Source organism: Coturnix japonica, chromosome 2 (genome assembly GCF_001577835.2).
Source record: "Coturnix japonica isolate 7356 chromosome 2, Coturnix japonica 2.1, whole genome shotgun sequence".
In the NCBI taxonomy this organism is placed as follows: Eukaryota; Metazoa; Chordata; class Aves; order Galliformes; family Phasianidae; genus Coturnix; species Coturnix japonica.
The window spans coordinates 78,681,124-78,705,910 of record NC_029517.1 but is presented as its reverse complement, the minus strand read 5'-3'; the positions used below and the strand labels follow the sequence as shown (position 1 = coordinate 78,705,910).

The window sequence follows — 24,787 nt, the reverse complement described above, 5'->3', positions numbered from 1 at the left end:
AATATGAATTAAGTATTATAAAAAAAATATTCTGCTGTAGTTATGTGCTCATGATTTGGAAGAGATAGAAAGTTGGAAGCTGTCACAGGTATACTCTAGTGCAATATTGTATGACCATAAGCAAACCAGTAAGAACCTAGGATGGATTAGACAAAATGGTTCCAGGCAAGAAACAAATTAGTTACTATGCACCGGTGTGAATTAAAACTCAGAAGTGTAGAAAAGTCTATGGGAATTGTGTAGGGATTTGAAGAAGAGAATTAAAAGAGAATTACTCATTTAGATGAATAAAACACTTGGGAAAAAAAAAAAAAAAAGGAAGAAGGAATAAACAGGGCTTATAAATTGATAGTGAATAAGTTCAGTCTGGCAGTGATTAAAGTTCTGAGCTTCAGAGGAAGGTTCTGGAACAGTTTTCTGATGAGTTGAGTGCTTTATGGGCCAGCAACTTCACTGCAGTGTTTTTAAGGTGGAGCTGCATCTATTTCTGGAAAGTTATGTAGTACAAGGTCTGCTCCGAAAGCAGTGCCTCCTATTTTATTGTGTTAGCCCATGATGTCAAAGATAGATGTTGATGGTATATCTGTATATGAGAACTACAGACACCTACTTCATATTCTCTTTTAGACTTTGCTGATCCATCTGAGGACGACCAGGCGAATGTTTTGGGATTTCAGTTCTTAACAGGTTCAAAAATCACTCTTCTTGCTTCAAAAACATCACGTAAGTGCTATTAAAATGTAGAAGTTTATAGTCCTGTAAAACATAAGAGATAATAAGTTAAGTGCATATGTGCAAACTGGGAATCATACAAAAATGAGTAATCATTTGCACAGCAAATTTGAAGTTTTCACAGATCATGTCTTGGCATTCCCTGTTGAATATCTAATAATGTTGCTGATGTAGTCACAAAATCTTGAAATGAAGCAAAAATCATACTCAGAGTATTCTATGCAGTCACTGGAGAAATTGTTTTTTTCTTTTGTTGTTATTTTAGAAATATTTTAAATCAGGAATTAATACTATCACTATGATCATGTACGAAAGCAATTGAACAAAAAAAAACTCCACCTTTTTCCTCAAATGTATTTCAAGACCTCTGCTTGGAAGTCATCCATTGGAATTTGTAAAAAGAACTACAAATCTGATTTCTGACTGTCCACTGATTTTCAGTAATGCTTGACTTTAATTAAGCATCTAACTGTATTCAGGTGCATCTGTAAGTAAATGCCTGTATCATTAATTACCTGTAAATGGCTAAATTTAGGGCTATGGATTCAACCATGTTGATTCTGTACTTCTTACCATGTTCATGGGATGTATGAAGATATATGTAGATATGCTGTTACCTTGTCCAGCATCTCTTATACAAGACAGTTTGTGAATTAAGTAGGCAAGTTTCAATGATCTGTGTGTTTGTGCTCTTTTTAAAATGAAGTCAGTTGATTCTCTTAGTTTTGGGGATTTACAGTCTTGCATTTCTACTCAACTTGCTAAACTTCCTTGTTGTGTGCGCTGGAACTGAGTCAGTTCAGTTGTGTTTAGTATTTTCAGTGCCAATAAAGCAGAAATTCTTCATTTAATACTGCAGACTGAGAAACTGAAAAGCTGAAATGCTGATCACACATTGCAGGGAGTTCAAATGGAACACTGTTTGAATGCTCTATGAAAACTTTTTTGAGTAAGTGAAAAAATTGGAGAATTTGGTCAGAAATTCAACATGAAAATAAGCTGCCTCACTGTGTTTTCAAAATGTAGTATTCATTATAGTTTATATAAATGATTATGATGTCAACTGTAAGCTATGAAATAATATTTAATGCTCCTTATAATGCAGTCAAATGTGTTACATACAGAAACCACCTGGAAAATAATTAGAGGACTTTCTTTGTAACAGGAACCACTTTACATTTCTAAGGTTCAAATCCATTTGTATTAGTTTGTATGCACTGATTGCATGCTGTTTCACTGTTTTTTTTTTTTTAAATATTTGTTTAAATAGACAGCAGGTTTAAAAAGTTTGAATTGACTAGGCATACAATGATAGTTTCTAAAAACTGAAGAATTTAAAGGATTTCTAAGTAACTTTTTTCTTTTATGGATTACAATTTAAATCTCTTACATGAATTATTGCAAAATCTGATGATACTGTGCAAGGGAAAAATTATCTATGTAATGAATGTATTTTAAGTTTTAGTGAGGCTATAACTTTTAGTTTCTTCATACAAACCCTTAAGTTTTTCCTGTCAGGTTTGTTTAGTCACTAGCTAAGAATGACGCTTGCAGTCTTACTATAAACTTTCCCACACTATTTTACTTGTGAAGTTCACTTTACAAAAGAGATTCAAATAACTATTTTTCTCTTAGTGTGACTACTCATTTCTCTTGTCTAGGAATCTTTAGAAAACAAATGAGTTACGTGATGCCTACTTCCGAGTAACGGTCTGTTTCCAGCATTTACCGCATGCACTAGATTGAATTGGTTATGGAATTTCTCAGCGTGGGGCTTGTATGGGTGTTGCACAGAGACTATCTATAATAAAAAAAAACATTCCTTGGTAGAATTTTATAGTATTAGAATTACTGTGCTTGAGTAGGCAGACCCTATACAAAACTAATAAATGTGGATGAAGATATGTATTGTTTGGGAGGTACAATTATTTTGCTACCAAAATCTATTGCTGAGTATTTACTTTATAAAAGTGACTGCGGCACAATCATTGTGGAAAGGTTCTTCAAAAAGAAAAAAAATATATATGGATAAATAGTGGCAGAAAAAAATAATAATTGGAACTGATTGATCCTCATCCCTTTTTTTCCATGAAAGAAGTTGGTCTTGGACAGTGGGCACATTTCTGCCATATTCTTTTTCAAATAGATCTAAAGTTCTGGATGGGAAAGGGGGCATATAGAAGTGCAAGTCTCCAGGTTGGGTTGGGTTTCACTGATGAAGTTGCAGACAAGGGCGACATCTGTGTTCACATTTGTTTTAAATTATATTAACTAATCTATTTTAAACAGTGTACCAACTGAAGATGTTACTTCAGCTTGTCAAAATGAAGGCTGTAATGTCACCCAGAAGAAAGTTCTTTTTCAGTTTGAAATTAAAATGAAGCTTAGCCTGTGTATCTAAAGTTTTAATATTTTCGTTGAAATGTCTTTGAAACTGGTTTTAATCGAAGTGTAAAGTGCTACTTGTAATTGTAAGGTAAGGGCTTCGTAGCTGAGAAGCAAATAATCTTCCAGGCTTTTTGCAGATAAACTGGCAGGGCAACTAATCATGCTTACTGCAGAGTGAACTGGTAGTACTACCTACTGTGATGTTTGAGTCATTGTTACCTATTAGTGATCCTCTGAGTCTTCTGCTTTTCTGTTTGAGAATATTTCTGAAAATAATCAATTATAAATTTTCTGTAAGAAATCTGATTTTAATGAAAACCTAACACAAATAGGTTAACAATTATAAAAGTTTTTCTTTTTAGCTTCTGTATATTAAAGCACGTACTTAGTACATCTAAGGAATCACACTACAGTTTCTAAATCTAAGTTGTCTTTGAGTGCTGGAAGGTCATGTAAAGCAAATGATTACTCAGGTTGTGATAAAATTAGTTTTTGTTTGTGTTGACCAGCAAACAATGTGTACTTAATTTGCTTTTTGAAGGAAATTAGTTTTATCAATTTTAACCATTAATGTATTAGGCATGTCAATTATACGTGGAATGTCTGTTGATTTGGTCTGAAAACATCTGAGCTAAATTCCCTTAAGGAAAAATCACTTAAGGCAAAGCATGACAATACATCCAACTAAATTCGGCCATTACATTGAGAGTATTTAAAAATATGGGTATTGGGTTGAATGTTCTCTTTAGCAGATGGTATTCTTTTCTTTAACAGACATATTTTTAAATAAAATTTGCTTCTTTCCTGTTACACTGTAAACAGAATTTGTCATTTTCTATTCAGTGAAATGTGTATCCTGGGAAGGATGCCAGTGGTAATGTCAAACAATGTGAATTACTAATGTTGAGAAAAATTTAAATAACGTGTTTGACTTCTAAAGAATTTTACTTCATTTGATATACGGTGATCCTTATTAGTGAGACTGAAAAAAATAATTATTTTGTATCAAAAAACCTCAACAACTCTGTTGTTTCATAGTTGATTTTCTGTCTTTTCCTTCAGAAAACATTGAAAGATGTTTTCAAGAAAAAACCTACTGTTGTTAGAAAATGTATCTGATTAAAAAAAAAAAAAGATACAATTATCCACAGAAGTTCTCCTTTCAGTATTTAATTAATTCTCATATCCTGAAATCTGAAAACAGAACTACACAAAAATGGAGTAGAAACAGAGCAGTAATAAGGTCTCATACCACTATCCTGATAATTTGAAATTCACTGAAATGTGATAAGTTGAATGAACTTGTTGGAGTGGAGAACACTAATGGAATCTTTGTGGGTTTTTATTCATTTCAATTGTGTTAACATTTTCTACACTAAGCTACGTTAACAAAGCTGTAGTATATGTTAGATTGATAAGACACTGCTTAACATTACCTGTTAGAGTGATGCATGACAGTAACAAAGCTGATTATTGTTGTATGTGACTACAGAATGAGTAACAATTTACTACTGGAAGATACCATTGGAAGTAAAGATGTAATAAAAATGGTATTAGTGAACGTATTGTCCAAAAATTCAAGAACTATGTTTCCAAAAGGCATTCAAGATTTTGTGTGGAATGTAGTTTGTTTGTTACAACTGTTATTAGTTGCTGAGGATGCTGTGCTTCTCTCATGATCCAAAGTGAGCTGAGCATGACTCTGCCTCCAGGCCCAGTAAAACTTAAGGCTGTGTTATGCCAGGGAATGCAGACAGCCTGATGTTAGGTCTTAATATCATCCAGTAAATCTAATTTCCTTACTGTGGTAGTTAATAGTTATTTGAGCTTCATGAACAGGCCCATGATACAGGACAGAAGTTTCTGTAATGCTAATGAACATGTATCTTCTATGAAAATCCATACTAAGGACTTGGAACGCATTTATAAAGTTAGTTAAATTCCTATGTATTACCTATGCTGTATATGTAAATAATGTATATGGCTTAAATGTATGCATTGTTAGCCTTGTATTTGTTCTTCTTTTCAAAGAACGATACAGGATCCAGAGTGATCAATTAGAAGACCTTTGGTTAATAACAAAGGAATTAACACTTAGACTGGAAGAACATTTCAAAAAGCAAAATTGCAAGGACTTTGTATGTACCTTTTCTGGCTCAATTCCTCTGCAAGAATACTTTGAACTAATTGATCGGCATTTCGAGGTATGTTACGTAGCATATGAAAAGCTACTATTTTCTAAGTTCAAAATTACTTGTTATTACGAAGAACAATCCATTTAAAGCTGCGATCGCAGACATGTAACAATTAGTCTTTCAGAAAATATGGAGATGCATCTAAGCTAATGACATTTTTTCCAGCACTGGGTGTGTCTTAAAATTATGAGCTGTACCTTTACTCTGAAATGATCTAATGCTCTATCCCTTTTTTGACAAGCTTCGAACAGTATTACCTGAGACATCCCATCTTTTCTTCTCTTCCTAGAAAAGCTGCATTGTGGTTTTGGTTCTTTTATTAGCCTGCCTCAATACCCTTCATAATTATGTTCTAGCAGAATAGTATGTGTGCTTATTTGTAAAAATCTATTTTCTAAACTTGGGAAACTTAATTTTTCTGCCAGTGTTGAGACACAATAAAATAGTTATGTCACAGTGTATCTTCAAAGTTGCATGTCCTGAAATGTTTCTTTTAATAACTGCTGGCCTTCCTGCCATCCAGGAGGAAGTATCCTGGGCTCCTTCAAAAGAGAGGTGGCCAATAGGGCATGGGAGATGATTGTCCCCTTCTGCGCTGCACTTGTGAGGTTCCATCTGGAGTACTGCATTCAAGACTGGGCTCCCCAATAAAAAAAAATGTAGACCCGTTTGAGTGGGTTGAGAAAAGGGCCACAAGGATGACCAAAAGACTGGCATACTTCTCCTTTGAAAACTTGCTGAAGGAGCTGGACTTGTACAGCCTATAGAAAAGAAGGCTCCAGAGAGACCTCATTTGGACCTTGGAGTTCTTAGAGGGAGCTTATAAACAAGAGGGAGATGAATGCCTTACAGAGTGCAACAGTGACAGGACGAGGTGGAATGGTTTTAAACTAAAAGAGGAGAGATTTAGATTAGATGTTAGGAGGAAGTTTTTTACTTGTTACGCGGAGAGACATTGGAACAAGAACCTGTGCATGCCCCATGCCTGGAGGTGTTGGAGGCCAGGCTGGATGGAACTGTGGCAGCTTGGTCTAGTGAGTGGCAACCCTGCCCATGGCAGGGTTTGAAACTAGACAATCATAATATCCCTCCCAACCCAAACCATTCTATGATTGTGTCTTTTTCTGATTCTGGTTAGAGCATGTTAGCCATACAAATGATATTATTTTTAAGACTGCACTTTTTGTAAGAGACTTGCTTGTCTTAGAGGTTTGTAACAGAAAATATAAAGCTGGTTATAAAGATAAAACAGAATTTTTTATTACCTGGGCATTTAATATATGATGTTTAATGTTTTGTGAGTGTTTCAAGAAAGCTGGTTGCTGTACCTGATAAATTTAGAAGAAAGTAAAAAAGATTTCATTTCAGAGAAAGAAGTCATTCAGTCAGTGCAGAATTTATTGCTTTTATTCATGCTTAGGGGAATAACCGTTTACTTTTTACAGTAATTAATAACAAGCCTCGTCCATTGTGTGTGTATCATATAGTACATGAATCTGAGGAGAAACCCTGAGATTCTGGTAGTGAAATTTCTTTCTTATTGGTAGGCTTTTTTTTGGGATACTTATCTATTAAAACATACTATATTGGCTGTTGGAAATTATTTTTTACTTAAGTAGCAAATAGTAATTCCTGAATATATTAGTAAGTTTCATGAGGAGTATAAAATTAACCACACCAGTATGAAGGTAGCCTAAGCAACATAACAGTATTTAAATGAGTAATTGCTCTCAAGAATTTTACTATTAGTTTCTCATTTTATTTTGATTGGAATTTGAAATGCATGTGACCCGTGATCTGAATTCTTGAAAATGTTTTAATTGCAGCTACGCTTGAATGCTGAAAAATTTCAGGAGCTGTTATCTGAGAGGGCTGTACAATTCAGAGCTATTGAACGACGATTGCTGACACGATTTAAAGATAAAACTCCTGCTCCTCTTCAACATCTGGACACCTTGCTAGAAGGAACGTTCAGAGAGGTCAGTACAGTTTGATTACGAACGTAATCTTTGTTTATTTTGTTTGTAAAACTTAGCTTCAAGCATATAAGCTATGCTTTCCTGGTTATGTTTACTATACAAGAGACCAGGAAGCAGTAATTTGTTTAACTTAATATTCTCTGTAAGTTTCCAGATGATGTGCAATAGTTTTATTTAATCAGTTGCCACAAGATTGTTACTGCTGGTTCACACCAGCTTGATAACACATCACTAGCTGATGTGTTGGTAGTGTAAATATTTTATAGTTCATGTGAAAGTATTTTATAGTTCATAGCTTATGTAAATATTTTATGGTACTCGTGGAATGGTTTGGTTATCATAACATTCAAAACAAATTCGTCTGAGGCTGTCCATGTCCTTCTGCATGGGGCTTTTATATTCTGTTGATCTCAGAATACAATCACTACAGAATAACAATGTTTAAAAAAAAAAATTAAGGTAATAAAAATATTCCTAAATCATCCCCATACTGGAAGTACATGACAAAGAAGAAAACTTCTTTCTCCACTTCTCCTGCATCAACTCCACATCACTTAAGGAAGAATAATTTTACTGTGTACTCTAATGGAACTTTTCCATAAATTAGAGGAAAAGTGCCTTTCCTTTTTTGATTAAAAATAAGAGAAACGTGCTGTATTTCCATCTTTACTGTTAAATGAGTTAACTATGAGATGATTTGTGAAATGTCTTTTTACATGGAAAAATACTATGTCTTGTTAACACATAGATGATTTTGTAACACTTTGAAATGGCACAAATAAATAATCCCTATAGATAAACAAAAGGCAGTCTCTTGGGTTTACTTTTGCTGTGTGGACTGCCATTTTTAAGCTTTAAACCAACTGGGAAGTTCTTGACCATTTTTTAAAATGGATCAGTTCTGGTATTATGTCAAAAAGCAGGTTGCTAAAAATAGCTACATATTATGAAAGTTTATTTGGAAGGTTCTTCAAGTCAAAATTAGATTTTGCTATTTTTTTTTTTTAAACAATTATAGGATTCTAAAAAAAATTATTATTAGAATTGCTGTAGTTTAAAGGAAAACACAGAAGAAGATTTCTTTCTACACAATAAATGTTTACACTTTTCCATGTTACTTCTACAAAAGATGTATTTTCTTTACGTTGGGTTTTGCAGTCAAAATGGAAATGTGAATTTTATGTTGTACTCCAGACCTTTTTATCTAGAACAGGAAGAAATTTCCAGTTATTATGAATATCTCTGTTTTGACTTCTGTTTATTTAACTCAGCCTCTAAATTGGGGCTCTATGTATGATGGTCTCTTAATAGGATTACTATTATATATATGTGTGTGTGTTTGTGTGTATATGTACACAATCATATGCACACATATGTGTACACACATGCACACATATATACTGAAGCTGTAGTTGTGTAATCTCTCCTGGTCTGGCCTGATATAAAGTTGTCTCTTATTGCTTTTTGTAATTCTTTGCATGAGAACAGTTATACAGAAAATGTATAAGTAAGACTTTTTAGTACAAATCTAATAAAATTAGGAGACTGTAGCCATACTTTCCATCTTCACAATAAGGGATAAACATATAAGCGGGCATAGTTGTGTGCAGTGATGAAAGTTTATTTTTATTCCTCACTCCTTTTCAGTATTTTCTCCTAGAATCTGTCTTTATGAATTGATATTGTATGTCTAAGTAGGTTTGAGTGAGTATTACGGCAGTTAACAAATACTACTGTACAATCTTCTATTTTGAAAGGAAAAGATATTGTATATGTAGTAATTATGTATATTAGAAAACAAGAAATGTCATTATTGTGTTGCTTAAGACTTATTTGTAGGAAGACCATACGAATATCGTTGAAAATAAATAGATGATATTTATGTGACTGTGAATGATGATTTCTTAAACTCTGGTTTAAAAAACAATTACTGGTGCAATTTGCTATTGCCACACTATTAGCTCTTATTAGCTTAAAAAATGAGTTTAGTTAGATTGATCTATAAGTAATTGAAGTAGTTGAGATTACAGAGGTGCTTCTTGATTTGAAGGACTTTTCTGAGATTTCGTAGCAAAAGTAGGTGCTTTATGTAATGTTGACTTTATAGAGATTTGTTATTTCTTGAAAGTGCAATTGAGTGATCTTTAATCTCTCTGGTGTGTTTTCTGTGATATTAAAAAAATAGTAATTTGGCAGTAGCTGCAGGTGCTTGCCTTGGAATTATAAATTTTCATTCAAGATAACATTACTGGGGCTTCCAGGTACAAGCTGAAGTTAACAATAAGGATCATAAGAATCAGATGATTCCATTTATATTGACTCATGTGGATTTTAACCCAGACAGTCTAAGCAGTACTAGATATGTTAAGTTGTAAACTGCTTAACACAGTAACTGTGTATGAAAGGTTTGTGCATTTACATTCTTTTATGAAAGAAGAGAAGGGATGGGTTTGAAACACAGGAGTGGAGTTCTCCTGGGGCACTGACTTAGACAAACTTGAAGTAGGTGAACTGTTGAATCTTCTCTCAGATGCATGTCGTAAGTTTAAAAAAATGTGATGGCAAAGCAAGCTTCTCTATTTTGCATTGTACTACAAAAAACTGAAGGAAATTAAATCACGAAGCAAATAGGTTTGTCCTCTATCCTCAACCTAGCTCCCTTCCCGTTCTTTTTTGCCACTGTTGTACAATGCCATAGATCATCCCATGTACTAAGGCTTATTTGTCACCCCTGTGTAAAACATCTAACTATTCTGTGTTTTTTTTTTTTAAATACCGAAATATCAACTTGTTCTCTGTCATCAGTGGCAATTTGTGTTCTAATCGTCTGGCCAATGCAGTAGCTGGCCAGACAAGATGGATGAAGTCAGAATTCTTGACCTTGTCTCAGTGGAATAACTAATAATGTCTCTCTCCACTCACAGTCTGCTGATTTAGAAAAATATATAGGAACTTAAAGGACTTCTAGATCTTCATTCCCTTGTAAAATTTAGTAATGGTTGTGGGAAACAACAACTACATGAACTAGGAATAGACTGTCAGAACAAGTCTGACATATGGTCAGCACAGTTGTGTAATGTTAGAAAACTAGGCTTAATAATTGAATGCTGAATGGTTCCTAATTTTTTGATTGATGATACATTTTAGCTTTTCTTTCTTTAAGGCACTTATTTATAAATTTGAGTGTATGTTGCTGTTAGTAAGAGGACCTAACTAACTTTTCTAGGTAGAACTGCTAGAATAATTGATGCTTGAAGATTTTTTCCTCTGTTTTATTCTATTATCTTTTTATTTGTTACTGAAAATCTTGTCTCAGAAATACTTGGCTGCAAACAAATGACTGCTCCTTTTGATTTTAGATCTATTATTCTTTGGACTTGGTTCCAAAGTCACCTGATTGAACTGTCTCCCTATAATCAGCCATTTTTTTGGCTTAGGGAATTGGAAGTCCTCAAGTCCAGTGGCACTGTGATTTCAGGCTGTTAACTGCCTGCTAGATACATTGAGTTCTTTTGGTATTTCCGCACAAAAATGAGGTGTATATCAAAGGTAAATACCCACAGCTAGGAAGGCAAAAGACAATTTATAGACAGCAATAGAAAAGAATATACTTGTGTGTGCGTATGTTTGTGTACATATACATAATTCATCATGTATTTAGTCTTCAGAATTATTCCTGAATGTCTTTTCAGTATCATATATCATATAAGTAAGAGCCAGCATTTTACTTCCGTGATAGCTGATTCTAACAGTACCTAATGTACTAAATAAATGAATAAACATCTTCCTGTTTCTCTCCATACTTCACATCCATCAACTAATTTTGGAAGGTAGGCTGTTAATCTCTGATCTGCTATAGAGGTGTAGCACCAAATAAGTATGGGCATTAAATATGTACATATGTTTGCTAAACATAATTTTATCCTCTGTTAAAAGTACAAGTGCTGTTTCTTGCGGTATTTTAACACTTGCAGTTCATAGAGCATTTCGATTTTTAGTGATTTGTGGTCAGTAGCAAATAAAACTCATTATATTCTATTCACTAAAGCACACTTAGCATGTCATTAAAGTCCATTAACTCTTTGTTCAAGCCCCTTAGCTCCTTTCCTTGTTTATTAATTGGTTGATAAAAATCTCAAAACTGATTTTTAGTGATTGATTATTCATTCTAGAGTTCCATTTTTGACACACATGGCCTCAGGAACTTAACATTTTGAGAATGATTCATTGCTTGATTAGTAAGGACTTTACCTCAAAGCAAAACCATTAGGGTTTATCATGCGTGACTCAAAGGCTATATATCACACCCACTCTTGTAATAGTTGTTTTCCCCAGATAATGTCTGTGAGAACTGCACCCATGGTATAATTTAGCTCTTTTTGGCTTGAATAAATATACTGTTCTTTGAAAGGGTTACATTTAACTTATCATTTTGTTGCTGTTTCTACTAAATGTAGATTTTTTTTTTTCTCATAACCACTAAAAGTAGTTTATTGGCTTTTACATGTAATTAAAATTCTCTATTTTAATGGTGTTCAAATAGTGTTATGATTCTGTTTCTCTAAGACTTATTTAGCTTTAATAGTGAAATATTTACAGTACCACGAAGGCTCCTTTTTATTTGAAGGTGTATTCCAAATCTACTACAAAGTAGTTAGTTTGAGATGTGTTTATTGAGATTACTGGCACAATTCTAATGTATTTCAGTCTGAGGTAGCAATTATTTGCTCCACTGCGGGACATTCTTTATGTAAGATTAACTACTTTATGGACAAACAGATAAAACTGATGCTACTGTCTTCATCAGTCCTCACTGCCCTTCCTGAGAGAGCCTTAAAGACCCATGTAGAAGAATGCCACCATCACAAGAAGAAAGAGTTGGAAGTAAGAAGTCCCTGTGTATGTAGCTGGGGAATGGAGCACCTCATCTAGGATCTTCTAAGCTGCATATTCTCAGCTAAAAAGGGTTTCAGCTTCACTCAGTCTTGTCTACTGAATTTCTCCCCCTGAATTGCTGAATAGCCAGGTATGGTATAGAAACTCTCTTCTCCATTCAAATCATCAAAGGGCCAGAGGTAAATTCACCCTCTCACCACTGGTCTTGTTCTTATTTTAGTGCTATTGCTTCAGTGTAACCTGTCAGAGGATTCCTCAGGCTTTGATTCAGTCCTTGGGGATATGTCCAGATTGCATCTTCTCAGTATATAAAGGCAGTGGCAAAAAGTGATTAATCTAATTGACTTTTCCATGACTAGTGCCTTTTTCAATGGGAAAAATACTGTTTTGCAAGGCTATGTATTCTGCTTTCAGCCTAATGTGATGCAGTCCATACATCTCTTGTGAGATGAGATGCCTCATCTCTGTGGGGACAGAAAGGACCTATGAATGCTTTAAGTGAAAATGGAACCAGTAGGCCACAATTCCTAATAGAAACAAATACAGATATCTTATTTATTTGAAATAAATCTTTATATCATCTTTTAATCTGAAATATTGGATATCTTTGCTGAAGCTTAAGGCATTGCCAGGCTGTCTTGAAGGAATATACTCCATAGGCAAGCAAGGAATTGCTATGCAGTAGAGTAAGCAGAACTTGAATAAAATATGCATGCCATGTTTATAGAAAGATGGAAAACCCTCTTATTTTATGCTTCTTAGTAATATTTCTATGTTAGCCTGTTTTGGGGTACAGTAGCATCTGAATCATAAAAGCATTATAGCTGGTAACAACTAATTACTGTCTGTGGTGAAAGATGTAACGGCTTTGCAAGTTTGCATACATGGTCTTTATGAAATAGCCCATTTAATTTGGTTACCCAGATGTGATTGTGAAAGCACGGTTGGTGTGCCTTCAGGTAGTTGAAGTAACATAGCAAACTAGATAATTTTCTGCTGTGGCTTACAGTAAGTTATGCCAATTTCTTTGATTTACAGGAGATGATAATTGCATGTTGTGGTTGGAAGACAAGTACATGTTAGTTTCTATTTCTTGCTAAGTAAGAGGCTTTAATACTCAGATTTAGTGAAATGTTCTTTATGCTTGTGTTCATCGTTATCAATTTATATGTTTACTATACCAATGACTGACTGTATGATTAAGGAGAGAGAGAGCTGTGTAATTCAATAGCATTTTACTCCAAACTCTAAGACATAGATGACATTTCTCTTAATCATTGATGATGGCTACACCAAAATGACTCATATGAATCATGTTCTTGACTGACGTCAGTAGACCTTCAGTCATTGCAGCGCCTCCACTCCCACCTCCAGAGTATGTCATGCTGCTTATGTGTTCCTTGTGCTTTCCTCATCACTTGAGTTGGGATTCTGCTTTGTAGTACTCACCAGAGGAAGTCTAGTAGTAGATTTTGGATTCTTAGAAAAAACAAATAATTCCAAAATAGTATAAACACTTTCTTTAAAATAAAACCTTCTGTTTCTTTGCATCTATATTCCTTGCAGTCACTACAATTTCAAATCAGTTGTTGCTCTAACCACCACCTCTCTGAGTAAAAACGTGACTTGTGTGGTCATTTTCCACATTCAGATCTTTTTAGTAAAAGGTGTAGTTTATGTTGGAGCTGAACTGTTGATTAAATCTGTAAACTGACAAAAAGAAATTAGGAAAATATTTTTTTTATCCATTTGTCATTGCCAGTTGGCATGTTAGATCTGCTTTATGTTTCAGCTGTGCTTAACTACTAACTTCCATATAGTTAGTATTTGTATATTGTCAAGCCTTTAATTATTCTGCAGTGGATAATTTAAACCAGTGTGAAAAAGGAAAAAGTGGCTAATGTAAAAAGAGTTGGTATAATGAAGTGAAGGGGTCAGAAGTCAGGGAGCAAGAAGACAGTAATGATGAGTATCAAAACTTTATAGGCATTATGTTAAGGTTTTTATTATTAAATGTTCCATTCCCACTTCTTACCTTGAGCTCTTTGAAGTTTAGTGGTTGCCAGTTTCTTGGTGTAATATTAGTAATTTGGTGTGGAAAGAGCTTTGGAGGTATTTAGACATCGTAAAGTTAAGCATCTGCTTGAGTTCTTTGTTGGATGAAGGACCAGCATGCTCAGATCTTGAGATGGTAGGATGGAACTGGATGCTTTAAAACATTTTTAAAGGAATCATACCCTTTCCCATTAGGAAATCTGAAAGCATTTGGTATAGATAACATATTTTTATCTTGTTCATTGTTTATACACTTTACACCAATCTACTTATTAAAACCCAAAGCCTATTAAAGGCCTTTGAGTTCAGGGTCTTTCATGTTACAATGTGTCTATTTACTGCCTTCAGTAGGCTTGTAATATATTTAACTTGAAGCGGTTAACAAGCATACCTTGGAGTGTTATTTTCTGTTCTGTGACACTTAAAAAAATCCCATTATACAATTAAGTAGTATTATAATGCTAAAATGTTAATTTGTTCTGCATTCTGTTGAAATTGAATTTTTTTTTCCTTGTGCATCAGCCCATGAGTTTTGTATAAAACCTATAATTTAAGCACTACACCATAGAAGTGCCCTAAATTAGTAACCTTTTGCCTTTGGTACCTTAATTACATGTCATTATTTAGTACTTAAAGAGCAACCTCTAGCTATTGGTTAAATATTTGCTAGCTAATTAGATTTGTCATGTTAAAGAAAACAGTAGCCCTTGCCACTATCCTAATTTGAATGGGGCTTCAGAGTTTTGAGAAAATGCTTTTTTTTTTTCCCCCCAGGCTTTCCTAGAGGAAAACTGAACTTTCTGCATTTTCTATGTGTTTGTTTTGTTTTGTTGTTTTATTTCCTATTTAGTGAGTCTGTTGTCATGCATTATCTATCTATTACTTCTCAATAAGCAACTGAAAGATATGCATTTTAGAGAAGGCTGATCTGTCTCAGTTGTGTCTTCTGGGTACATTTACTTCTCCCAATTTTTATGAGCATCTCATATGCTCAATTTATTTTTATTGTGGAAACAAATGTGAAACAGAATATATTTTGACTACTATTACCTGTCTCTCAGATTTTATTTTCTTACCTATTAGAGGAAGCGAGTGTGTGTTGTTTGATCAGATTCATAAGGAATACAGTTGATTAGAACATCTGCTAAACTATTTTCGGACATGCGTGAGAATTGTCTTTCTCCTATATATATATAAATATATATATATATATATATTTAATGGGATATGGAAATTGTACAATGCAAAAATTGTGAACATTTTATAGGTTGACTTTATCTTGAGTGTTTTATCCATGTGTTCTGGGTTGTGTTATGTTTGCATTTTTATTTGTTTTGTCTTTTTCTGTGCTATTTCCTTTGTGTGAAAACATATGAATGAATTGTAGATTATGGCTGCAGTTAGATAGGATTCTATGATGTGAAATATGTCTTACATCATTTCCTGAATTTCTTTTTGAGGTTCACAGAAAAAAAGTAGTGGAAGCTTGTCTACAGCAGGTTCTATTTGACTTGACTCCTAGCCAGTCATTCAGTTTAGTATCTCCGCTTACTCTTATCTAGGTCTCAATTTATTGTCTGCACTGTCCATTTGTTTTTGAAAGCCTAATGTATCCAAATAATTTCTTCATCATTTCTTCACATTTGTTTTATTACATTGCAGGTTAAAAATTGAAGAGGTTGGCATGGTTACAAATTGGTGCTCAGTTCTCCATTTATATTTGTTGTTGTAATGTCACTGAACTTTTATTTTAAAAAATCCATCAGGGACAAATGGAGAAATTTATGCTGATACAAGTCTTCAGCTTGCTCATGTGTTTTTCTTCTATGAGAAGTCCATTTATGGAACAGGGAAACATTTGATCTCTAGTGTATAACTTTGTTACTATGATAAGCATTTTTCTTTTCTGAAGTGTATTATCTTATTTATTTGTTTTTTCTTGGTGTATTATCTTATTTATTTGTTTTTTCTTGGAGTAGGGATCATGGTGGGGAATGCCAGTAGTGCACTTACAGAGAAACCTGTTGGCCTGAACGGTCTGTGTCTAAGTACTTCAGACTTGGAAGTAGATAGTTCCTCTGATAACTTCTTTTCACATTATCTCTATGTGTTTCCTTTGTCCTTTATATATTAGAAACCTGAAAGCTCCAAAATCGTTGCTTCACTATTTATATGTCGGTATGAGTGATTTGTTGATTATTGACTGCATTTATTCACATTTTCAAATTCAACAAGGCAATCTGTAAAGGCAGTGACTGTCCATGAGGCTCCGTTCTTTGGAGGAAAAAAAAACGTGTTCTATGGAAACTTTTCCCCTAGAGGAGTTTTTGAGATTTATGTGGATTACAGAGTTTTAAGAATGGTCATTCTTTAATTTTCTTTCCGAACTAAAATGCCAAGACACAATTTTAGCAGGTAATAATAAAAATTGAAAACTGTTTTGTGTTCTGGGAGTGGTGCCAATGTATCTGTATTTGCAACTCCCAGGACAGGTCTAAGAGAGAAAGCTTTTCCTCATTGCCCTCAGAAGACTGCTAGAACAAGCCTGTGACATTTCTGTTCCATTGCATCTGTGTTATTTACTTCCCTTTCACATTATTTTCTTTAGAAATTTATGGTCAGTGCAAAGGGGGAAGAGGAAAGTCATAGCCGTTTGTTTTGATCACAGGTGCATTTTTCTAATAGGAAGTCACGTTTCATTTGACATGTGTGATATTTGAATGATTCTGTAATAGATCCTCAGCCAGAATAAATTATGGGAGTTAATGTCTCTGACTGTGAACACAAACTGGGATCTGTTCTCTAGCCCAGGTAAGTTTTCTTCAGGTTCTTTTTAGTGAAACAACTGAGACTGCGAATTTAAACATTTCCTAAATTGTTATGACTTCTTGAAGAGATTCAAAGTCTGATCTTATTTGTTGAAACAACTTATGTTGTCTCTTGATGTTTTACTATTATTTTGAGCAAACTAATCAAACTGAGAATTTCTGTGTATATGTTGCTTTTTTGTAGAAACAATGTGCATATCAGACAAAGGATTTTTAAAATGAAATGTGCACATCCAGAGTTTTCCAGTCTGTGTTCCTGAAGACTCCTCAGTGCCTTACTGAGACAATAATTTGTTGCAGCTTTATTGTGAGCTTTGTTGATTACACTGTAAACCTCTTTGATGCTGGATTGCTGCAAGTGCTCTGTCTTTGAAAATGAGACATTATTATTAAGAGAACTAAACCTGAATTTAAAGTTGTAAATAGTAGTTTGAAAAATTGGTGTGCTGCAAATCGGTATTTTAACAATAAATAAAGATTCCTCTTTTTATTTTACTCTCATTTTGGCATTACATACGGAACAAGGCTACTTTCAGTTGAAAAATGGGTTGTTCCAGCAGAGTGCAGCAAAAGGCAAATAGTGTAAATATGTTTAGGAGTTTGTATGCTGCTTAAAAAAAAAAGAAGAAGAATTGAGATAAAAGGAGTTTGCAATGCATAAAATAGTAGATGAAACATGGAGATTCTGTTTAAGAAAATTGCAGTTTAGTAAGTTTAGTAAGATCTTTCTGCACATTTTTCCTTCTGCAACTCTGAGACTTAGACTTTGCTAGGAAAATAATTAAGGGAGTTTTAACATACAATGAATAATATAGAGAGAACTATAAAGAACTTCTAAGCATGAGTGGTAAACAGAAGCAGAACTTTGATTTTTAGTAACTAAACGCTATTGTTAATCTGAGTCTGGACTGTAAGCTTGTAGAACTACTGAGATTACAATTATTTTTTCCTTCTTCCAATTGCTCATACTTGGGGAGTTAGACTACACTGCCTTTCATAATTGTAGCTGCTGTATTTTTCCCCTCTTACTTAATTAATTAGAATTTACTAAGTCTTATTTTTGGCCTTTGTTTCACCATAGCATGCAAAATTTCCTTTAGCCTTTAGAAGCCTTACTTTAAGTGACACAATTATGATTATATAGTTACCTTCTCCCTCAAAAATGTAAATAAGAGTAAGTGTGAGAATATTTGGTTGTGGGTAACATATACAATTTAAGTCAGCCTTCTAGTTTACTCTTGGGGAAAATTTCCAATGACACAAAAGGATTCTTGCTTGTTCCTTGTGTCTGCATGTTTAAAGTTACTTTAAGATATTTTTTCTTTATATAGGCATAATTTTGCTAAGTATTACTGATTAAAGAGCAGTGAAGAGACCACCAAGAAGTATAGTCATTTTGTAAACCAATAGTAGTTCTCAGAACCTGAGAAGAGGAAATCTAGTCTTAAAATATGTGTTAATGGGTATAAGAGATACTTAGCTAAGAAAAATTGAATATGTATGTATGCACATACAAATTCAGTGATTGATAATTGCATATGCACAATATTTATTATGAAATCACAAAAGAATGTAGTCTTTCTTAATCCATCTGTTAAAATTTATATAATTTGAATCAAGCTGTACATTTTCACTAATGGTTTCTAACATTATTCCCATGTCAGAACCTGGATTTAAAGCACTAAATAGGCTTATGTTTTCACTGCCTAGGCTACTGCGTGATCCCCTGGTTCTCCTGATCCTGGGCTTCAAAATGCTTTACACTGCCAAAGTTGAAGTGGGAAGTGTTCCTAGGCGAGTTCATTCTCAGCTCATTAATCAGTGGGAACAAGTCAAATGCAGCACTAAGGGTTTGCAAGTCTGGGATTCCCATCCAGTCGCTTGAGGCCACTGGAGACTTATCCCCACAGTGTGCCCTAAGATCCTTCAGTTGATCCCCTTTCCTTTTGTCAAGAGTGGCCCTTTCCAACACCTCTAACCACCAGAGTGATAGTTCTGCACTACTTCCTCCTCCTTCCTGCTGGCCAAATTAAGACAACAATCTCCCTGATTACTACCTGGGGAGTCACTAACCTTGCCATGTTGAAGGACAGGGATTCTGAGTTGGAGAACAATCAAATTAGGCTTTCAGGAGGCCATTCTGGCATTGCAGTCTGCTGCAACAACCAGTTCCCCAGCATTCCCATGTGCTTTTGTCTCCAGTAGCTGCTGGTAACAGCCTCTGGTATATGCTAAGTGAGGATTTTTCTACCATTACCTGAATTCTCACATATGGCAAAAATCAGATTTTTTTAACAGTGTGAAGTAACTCTAAATTGCTGTAGTACCTACAGACTCCAGTTAAGGTCAAGGAACACCATGTATTGGGTGCTGTGTAAAGAGAGAATAAACTTCCTTTTTTTTTCCCCAAAAAAGATCTTCCTGTTTCAGTAGACCAAATCTCAAACAAGTTTTGAGTTATTCTAATGTAATCTAACCTAAAGGTGAAGGTCAGAGTGATAAAAGCAATAGGGGTATTCAGGAAAGTGGTTATACAATGTGATGATTCTGGGTTCTACTGACTTTTCTAATATTGTTTATTTTGTTTAAATTATTGGATCTGTCCCAGTCTGTAGTCTGAAGGGAATTATTTACTGACCTTTCCCATACCAGAAAGTCTTAACAGAGCCAGAGTGGTGTTAAGCTCATCTTAATTTTTTTTCCTTGCCTCAGCCTAGCAAGACTTTATTTACAAGAATACAAGAAGGGAATATACTTAAGAATCACAAATCACTCACTGAAAAAAAGTGATTGTTGGAGTGGTCATTATTCTTGTGAAGGTGATACTTAGTTTTACAGAGCATTTTGTTAGCTTTGGTGAACTAAAGAGAAAATGGTCAGCAAATACAAGCCATAAGGATCATGAAGATTTTTAAACTCTCCAAGTAGTGTGGAACATGTAGGAATGACTACTTCTATGCTTACTCTACAGTATTTGTTATCTAAGGTTTTCTTCTATGGTAGTACAGTGTGGCCACTCTCAAGTTAGAACTCTTATGTGAATTTGACTGCTGGCATGCCCAGATGTGTACCTGCCAGCTGAACAAGATAACTGTGTATGTTTTTTATCTGCATATTAGTCTGCTAGTTCCTTCATGGATTCAATTAGAAAGATCACCAGGAGATCTGAAATCAGTCTGAACGATTTGCAGAACGTACTAGTGACTGAGAGGAACAGAGGTGAGATTGCAAAAATTTAATAATAATAGTAAAAAGAAGCATCAAACAGCAGTGAGCCTGAAGATAGAACCATAAAGGCTATTTGGGTTGAGGAGACTGACTTGATAATTATGCTCTGATAGTTATTCTGGTGGGAGTCAGTAGCACGGTCTTGCAATCTGTATGTGAAGAAGTCATTAGTCTAAGAGCTGTTTCACCTAAATAGTAGAAGAAAGGTTTCAAAAGTTCAGAAAGGGGAAAGAATGTTAAGACAGTGACTAGAAAGAGCACATTCATTGTTTTTTGAGATGAGGAAAAGAGAGAAGATGGAGTGATAAGTTGAAAGGAATATGATGTGTGCTTATGGGGCTTTTGTTTTAATTAAGACACAAGCTGCATGTCCCTGGATTGACCATAGTACATAAACTGTGTGCAGAGAAAGAGAAAAAACTGAGGGTCCCAGAATACAGAGCTGTCTTTGTTGTCATAGTACCAGAGCCTTTACAGCCTTCACTATTACTTTTCTGGGCACTGCAACCAGTAGGGGATATTTATGATTTGCATGGTGTGAATGTTTGTGGTAGTTGTGAAATTTTAGGGAAAGAGAAGATCTGACCCATTAAGCCTGGAAGAGATGTGAGTGCAGGCTGTTTTGAAGCAAGGTATTGTGTAGGAAAGCACTCTACGTAGTTAACAGTAGTAGGGAAACTAAGAATATAGATTTTAGCTGACAAGAATACATGTTTTGAAATGGCTATTGGTACTGAGTAAGAAGATGAGAGTTTAAGGATGCTAGGGGCTGGAGGAATATAATAGGTGTTCTACTTGGATGAAAATATAGGTAAGATGAGACAATGAAGAGAGGAAAAGAATCTAGGAGTTTCAAAGAAAAATAAATAAGTATTTTTGTACATATAACTTTTCCTTTTTTTTTTTTTTTTTTTTTTTCTTTTTTCTTCCATGTAAATAATTGATTTACAGGCCTAGAAAGGATGTAAAATGGTAGAAATGGGAGTAGTGGGAGTTTAGATTTTGCATGTTCAGACTGGGAGATCAGCTGGGGAAAGAGGGGTGGAGGGGAAGAAAACCTAGAAAATACAGAAGCTAGTCATGCTTCAAAACAATAATAAATACTTGGTACAAATAAAGTAACATTTACACTGCTTTCGCATTCTTTTTTCACAGTTGATTCTTTTCATCTTGTAAAGATAATAAATGAATAATCTTAATATGTTGGTATTTGAAAGTTCTTCCTCGGTTTTCATGAGAAGTATTTATTTTCCATCAGTCCATTACAGTGTAACATTGATTGGTGCATGTAATGTATTATTCATACTGTTCTAGTTTCATCCCATTAGCAATGCCAACATTATGCTGAATTCTGCAATGGAAATCTTGTGTAAAGAGTCTGTACAGCAACTTGCATTGTGGTTCAGATCCCATTTCACATCTAGTGAGAAGACAGAGCGCACAACAGCACCTTATTGATAGTATTCAGACTTCATTCCTCCTTCGTCCCCGCCAGTAATGCAGTGAGCATTGCAGATGTGTTGTAGAGCTGTAAACCAAAGTGTGAAAGGCAGAATGTGTTTATCAGAATGGGTTTATTTTTAGTTCTTGTATTATATCTTTGTCTTCCCAATAGCTAGCTAGAGTCATCAGGACAAATAACTAAAACCATCACATGACAAAAATAGCAAGAAAAAGAATTAAAAACAGCCTTCACATAAAATAGTCTGACTTTTTGGTCTACATACACAGTCCTTTGGGTATACTTTTTGATCTTGTAAATTATGCTGTGCCTAGAGCTGATTTAAATATGTACTAGAGCCAGCTACACAGCGTGGTTAACATTACTGAAGGTCTGCTGAATGCAAGTACAGCAACAACAAAGAACATTTTCATTTGAATCACAACTAAGTTGTAGTATAGCAGTATGCTACTTTATGCTGTATTTTATACAAGAACTTTTAAAATGTCCACCTAATTCAATGATAATCTGTTAACTGACCAAATGCTTTGGGCCTGGCCTTGTTGGCCACATTTCCCCCACCCATCCCCCCAAAAATCAATGATTTTTTTTTACCAATTAAATATTCTCTCTAAAAAATTCACAAAAAAACCTGAAATTTCTAAACAAGTAAGTGATTTTCAGTTTTCTTTCTTTCTTTCTTTCTTTCTTTCTTTCTTTCTTTCTTTCTTTCTTCTTTCTTTCTTTCTTTCTTCCTTTCTCTCTCTCTTTCTTTTTTCATTCTTCTTCTCACTTTCTTTTCTTTCTTTCTCTCTCTTTCTCTCTTTCTCTCTTTCTCTCTTTCTCTCTTTCTCTCTTTCTCTCTTTCTCTCTTTCTCTCTTTCTCTCTTTCTCTCTCTCTCTCTTTCTTTCTCTCTCCCTCTCTCCCTCTCTCCCTCTCTCTTTCTCTCTTTTTCTCTCTTTCTCTGTCTCTCTTTCTCTCTTTCTTTCTCTCTCTCTCTCTCTCTCTCTCTCTTTCTCTCTCTCTCTCTCTCTTTCTTTCTCTCTTTCTTTCTTTCTCTCTCTCTTTTTCTCTTTCTCTCTCTCTCTCTCTCTTTCTCTCTTTCTCTCTTTCTTTCTTTCTTAGTTATTGAATACTTAGGTTATAGAATTACAAGGAAATAAAATTGAAAGTTTAAAGAATGCTTTTTTTCATAAATGTTCTGATTTTTTAAGCAGCTGTGTAAACAATGAAATAATCTCTTCCTGACACAGATACTTTAAAAAATGAACCGCAACAACAGCAACAAAACCCACCTGAAAGCCAAACTGTTCTTTAAGGTGGCTTTATCATCAAGGATATATGGCTGACATCTCCAAAACTGCATTTCTTTATATTTTGTTTTTGAAGATGTGGAGAGTCTGAGCAAAGTCAGGAGGTCTATCTTGCAGACAGAACTGACTCATGAGCCTCTGAAAAGTTGAGATGTGAGGGTAACAAAGAGTCTATAGACTTTAAAAGGATAAATGGGAGACAAGGGAGATTAACATTTTGAGGTACAAAAGAAATAGTTTCAAGGAAGAATATTCCAAAGGAATTAGAAAACAGAGACTTAAAAGAAAACTAGTGATGGGGAGAGTCAGCATTTAAGGAAGATTTTCTCAGCTTTTTGGAGAATAAGGAGCCTAGCAGTCTTTAGTAAGCTCTAGGTATGTTGAGAAGTACTTGAATATCTATGGACCTTTTCTTTCTCTGACAAGGAAACTTATGTGCAGCAGTTTATGCCAATAGAACTCTGATGTTTCTGAGCTAAAATGAAAAGGAGGTGAAGAAAATTCAGTTATTTACAGTAATGTTATATCTTCAATGTAGTTTTTCTTCAGTGTAATTGTGAGTAAATTTTAGTATAGAAACGTGAATGACTGTTTTCAGTAAAAGTTATGGTTTTGGGTTTCCTTAGCTTTTACACTGGTTTTTATGGGGTATTTTCATATATTGACTAAAGTTTTTGTATGTTTTTCTGAAACAGATTGATAGTATTACATTTTTTTTTTCATGGGATGCTCTTTTCCAGCAATGTTTTGCATTCTTTCAAATGTATCTTAAATTCAGCATATGACGCCTACCGTTTCAACATCCAGTTATTCCGCTGGTTGACTTTAGCGGTGAAGTCTTAAGCTGGTAGCCATCCTACAGTGCAATTTCCCGTACCTACACAGATTTCACATTACACACTTGCGGGTTGTTTAAGTAGTGGGGGAAAAGAGTGTTGAAGAATGATGTTCAATTAAATGTAAGCATCACTTTTCTGATGTGGTAATCAATATCCCACTCACTGGTGAACACAAGGAGAGAAGTCTTTGTGAGAATTGTTAATAAATTACAAGGAAGTGCTAGTGATAGAATAATTGAACCAAGTTGGCCCACAGGGAGATTAGGGAGTATCTGAGTTTTTCTGGGGACTTGTTACAATTTCTTCCTGCATATTTTTTTTTTTTCCTTAGTGTCTGAAGTGCAAGTATACAGAGATACAGATAGAGCCTTCCATTCTTATGAATGAGATAGTTGGAGAAGTCTAACTCCTCAGTGTTTTTGCTAGTGCCATCTAAATCTCTTCTGTAGATGACTTCCTATTGTCTTGCTTTTGCTTTTCTGCTTTCTCTTGTTTCATTGCATTTCTTTTCCCCTACACATATAGCATTACTCATTATTGTGAAGTTCACTGTATATATTTCCTTTGACTATTTAGCAATTTTTAACAAGTTCTCTTTTGCTATGAAAATGATGGTTCACTAAAAGTTCACTTTTTTTTTTTTTTTTTTTTTTTTCAGTTGTCAGACTGTTCTATTCAAACACATTGCATGTGGAGCGCTTACCTTTTCAAAACCAAGATTTTGTTTTCATTTTGAAATTTCAGTTTGTTTCTACTGCCCTAAAACTAAAAAGAAAATTGAAAAGGCAATGGTTTGAAATTAGGATAAATTAATGTTTCACTAGAATTATTATTTTCCACTTCTATACGTTCATATTCTCTAAATTATTTCATGCTTTGTCTGTATTTAGAG

The 24,787-nt window shown here is 34.4% G+C and overlaps 1 protein-coding gene across 9 annotated transcripts in view; it reads left to right on the top strand.

The window, feature by feature from the left end:
* Positions 1–24,787, top strand: part of BBS9 (Bardet-Biedl syndrome 9) — a 255,445-nt gene that overhangs the window by 64,540 nt on the left and 166,118 nt on the right. For 8 of the 9 annotated variants that reach the window (XR_001553371.2, XM_015855026.2, XM_032442563.1 and 5 more), the window contains 3 exons: positions 628–723; positions 5,152–5,324; positions 7,142–7,294. Coding sequence is in view for 7 of the 9 variants with exons in the window: in XM_015855026.2 (XP_015710512.1) it covers positions 628–723; positions 5,152–5,324; positions 7,142–7,294 (422 nt within the window). In the remaining 2 variants the exon portion in view is untranslated. Of the gene's footprint in view, positions 1–627; positions 724–5,151; positions 5,325–7,141; positions 7,295–12,101; positions 12,321–24,787 lie in introns of all 9 variants that reach the window. The other variant, XR_001553372.2, reaches the window with a different exon arrangement.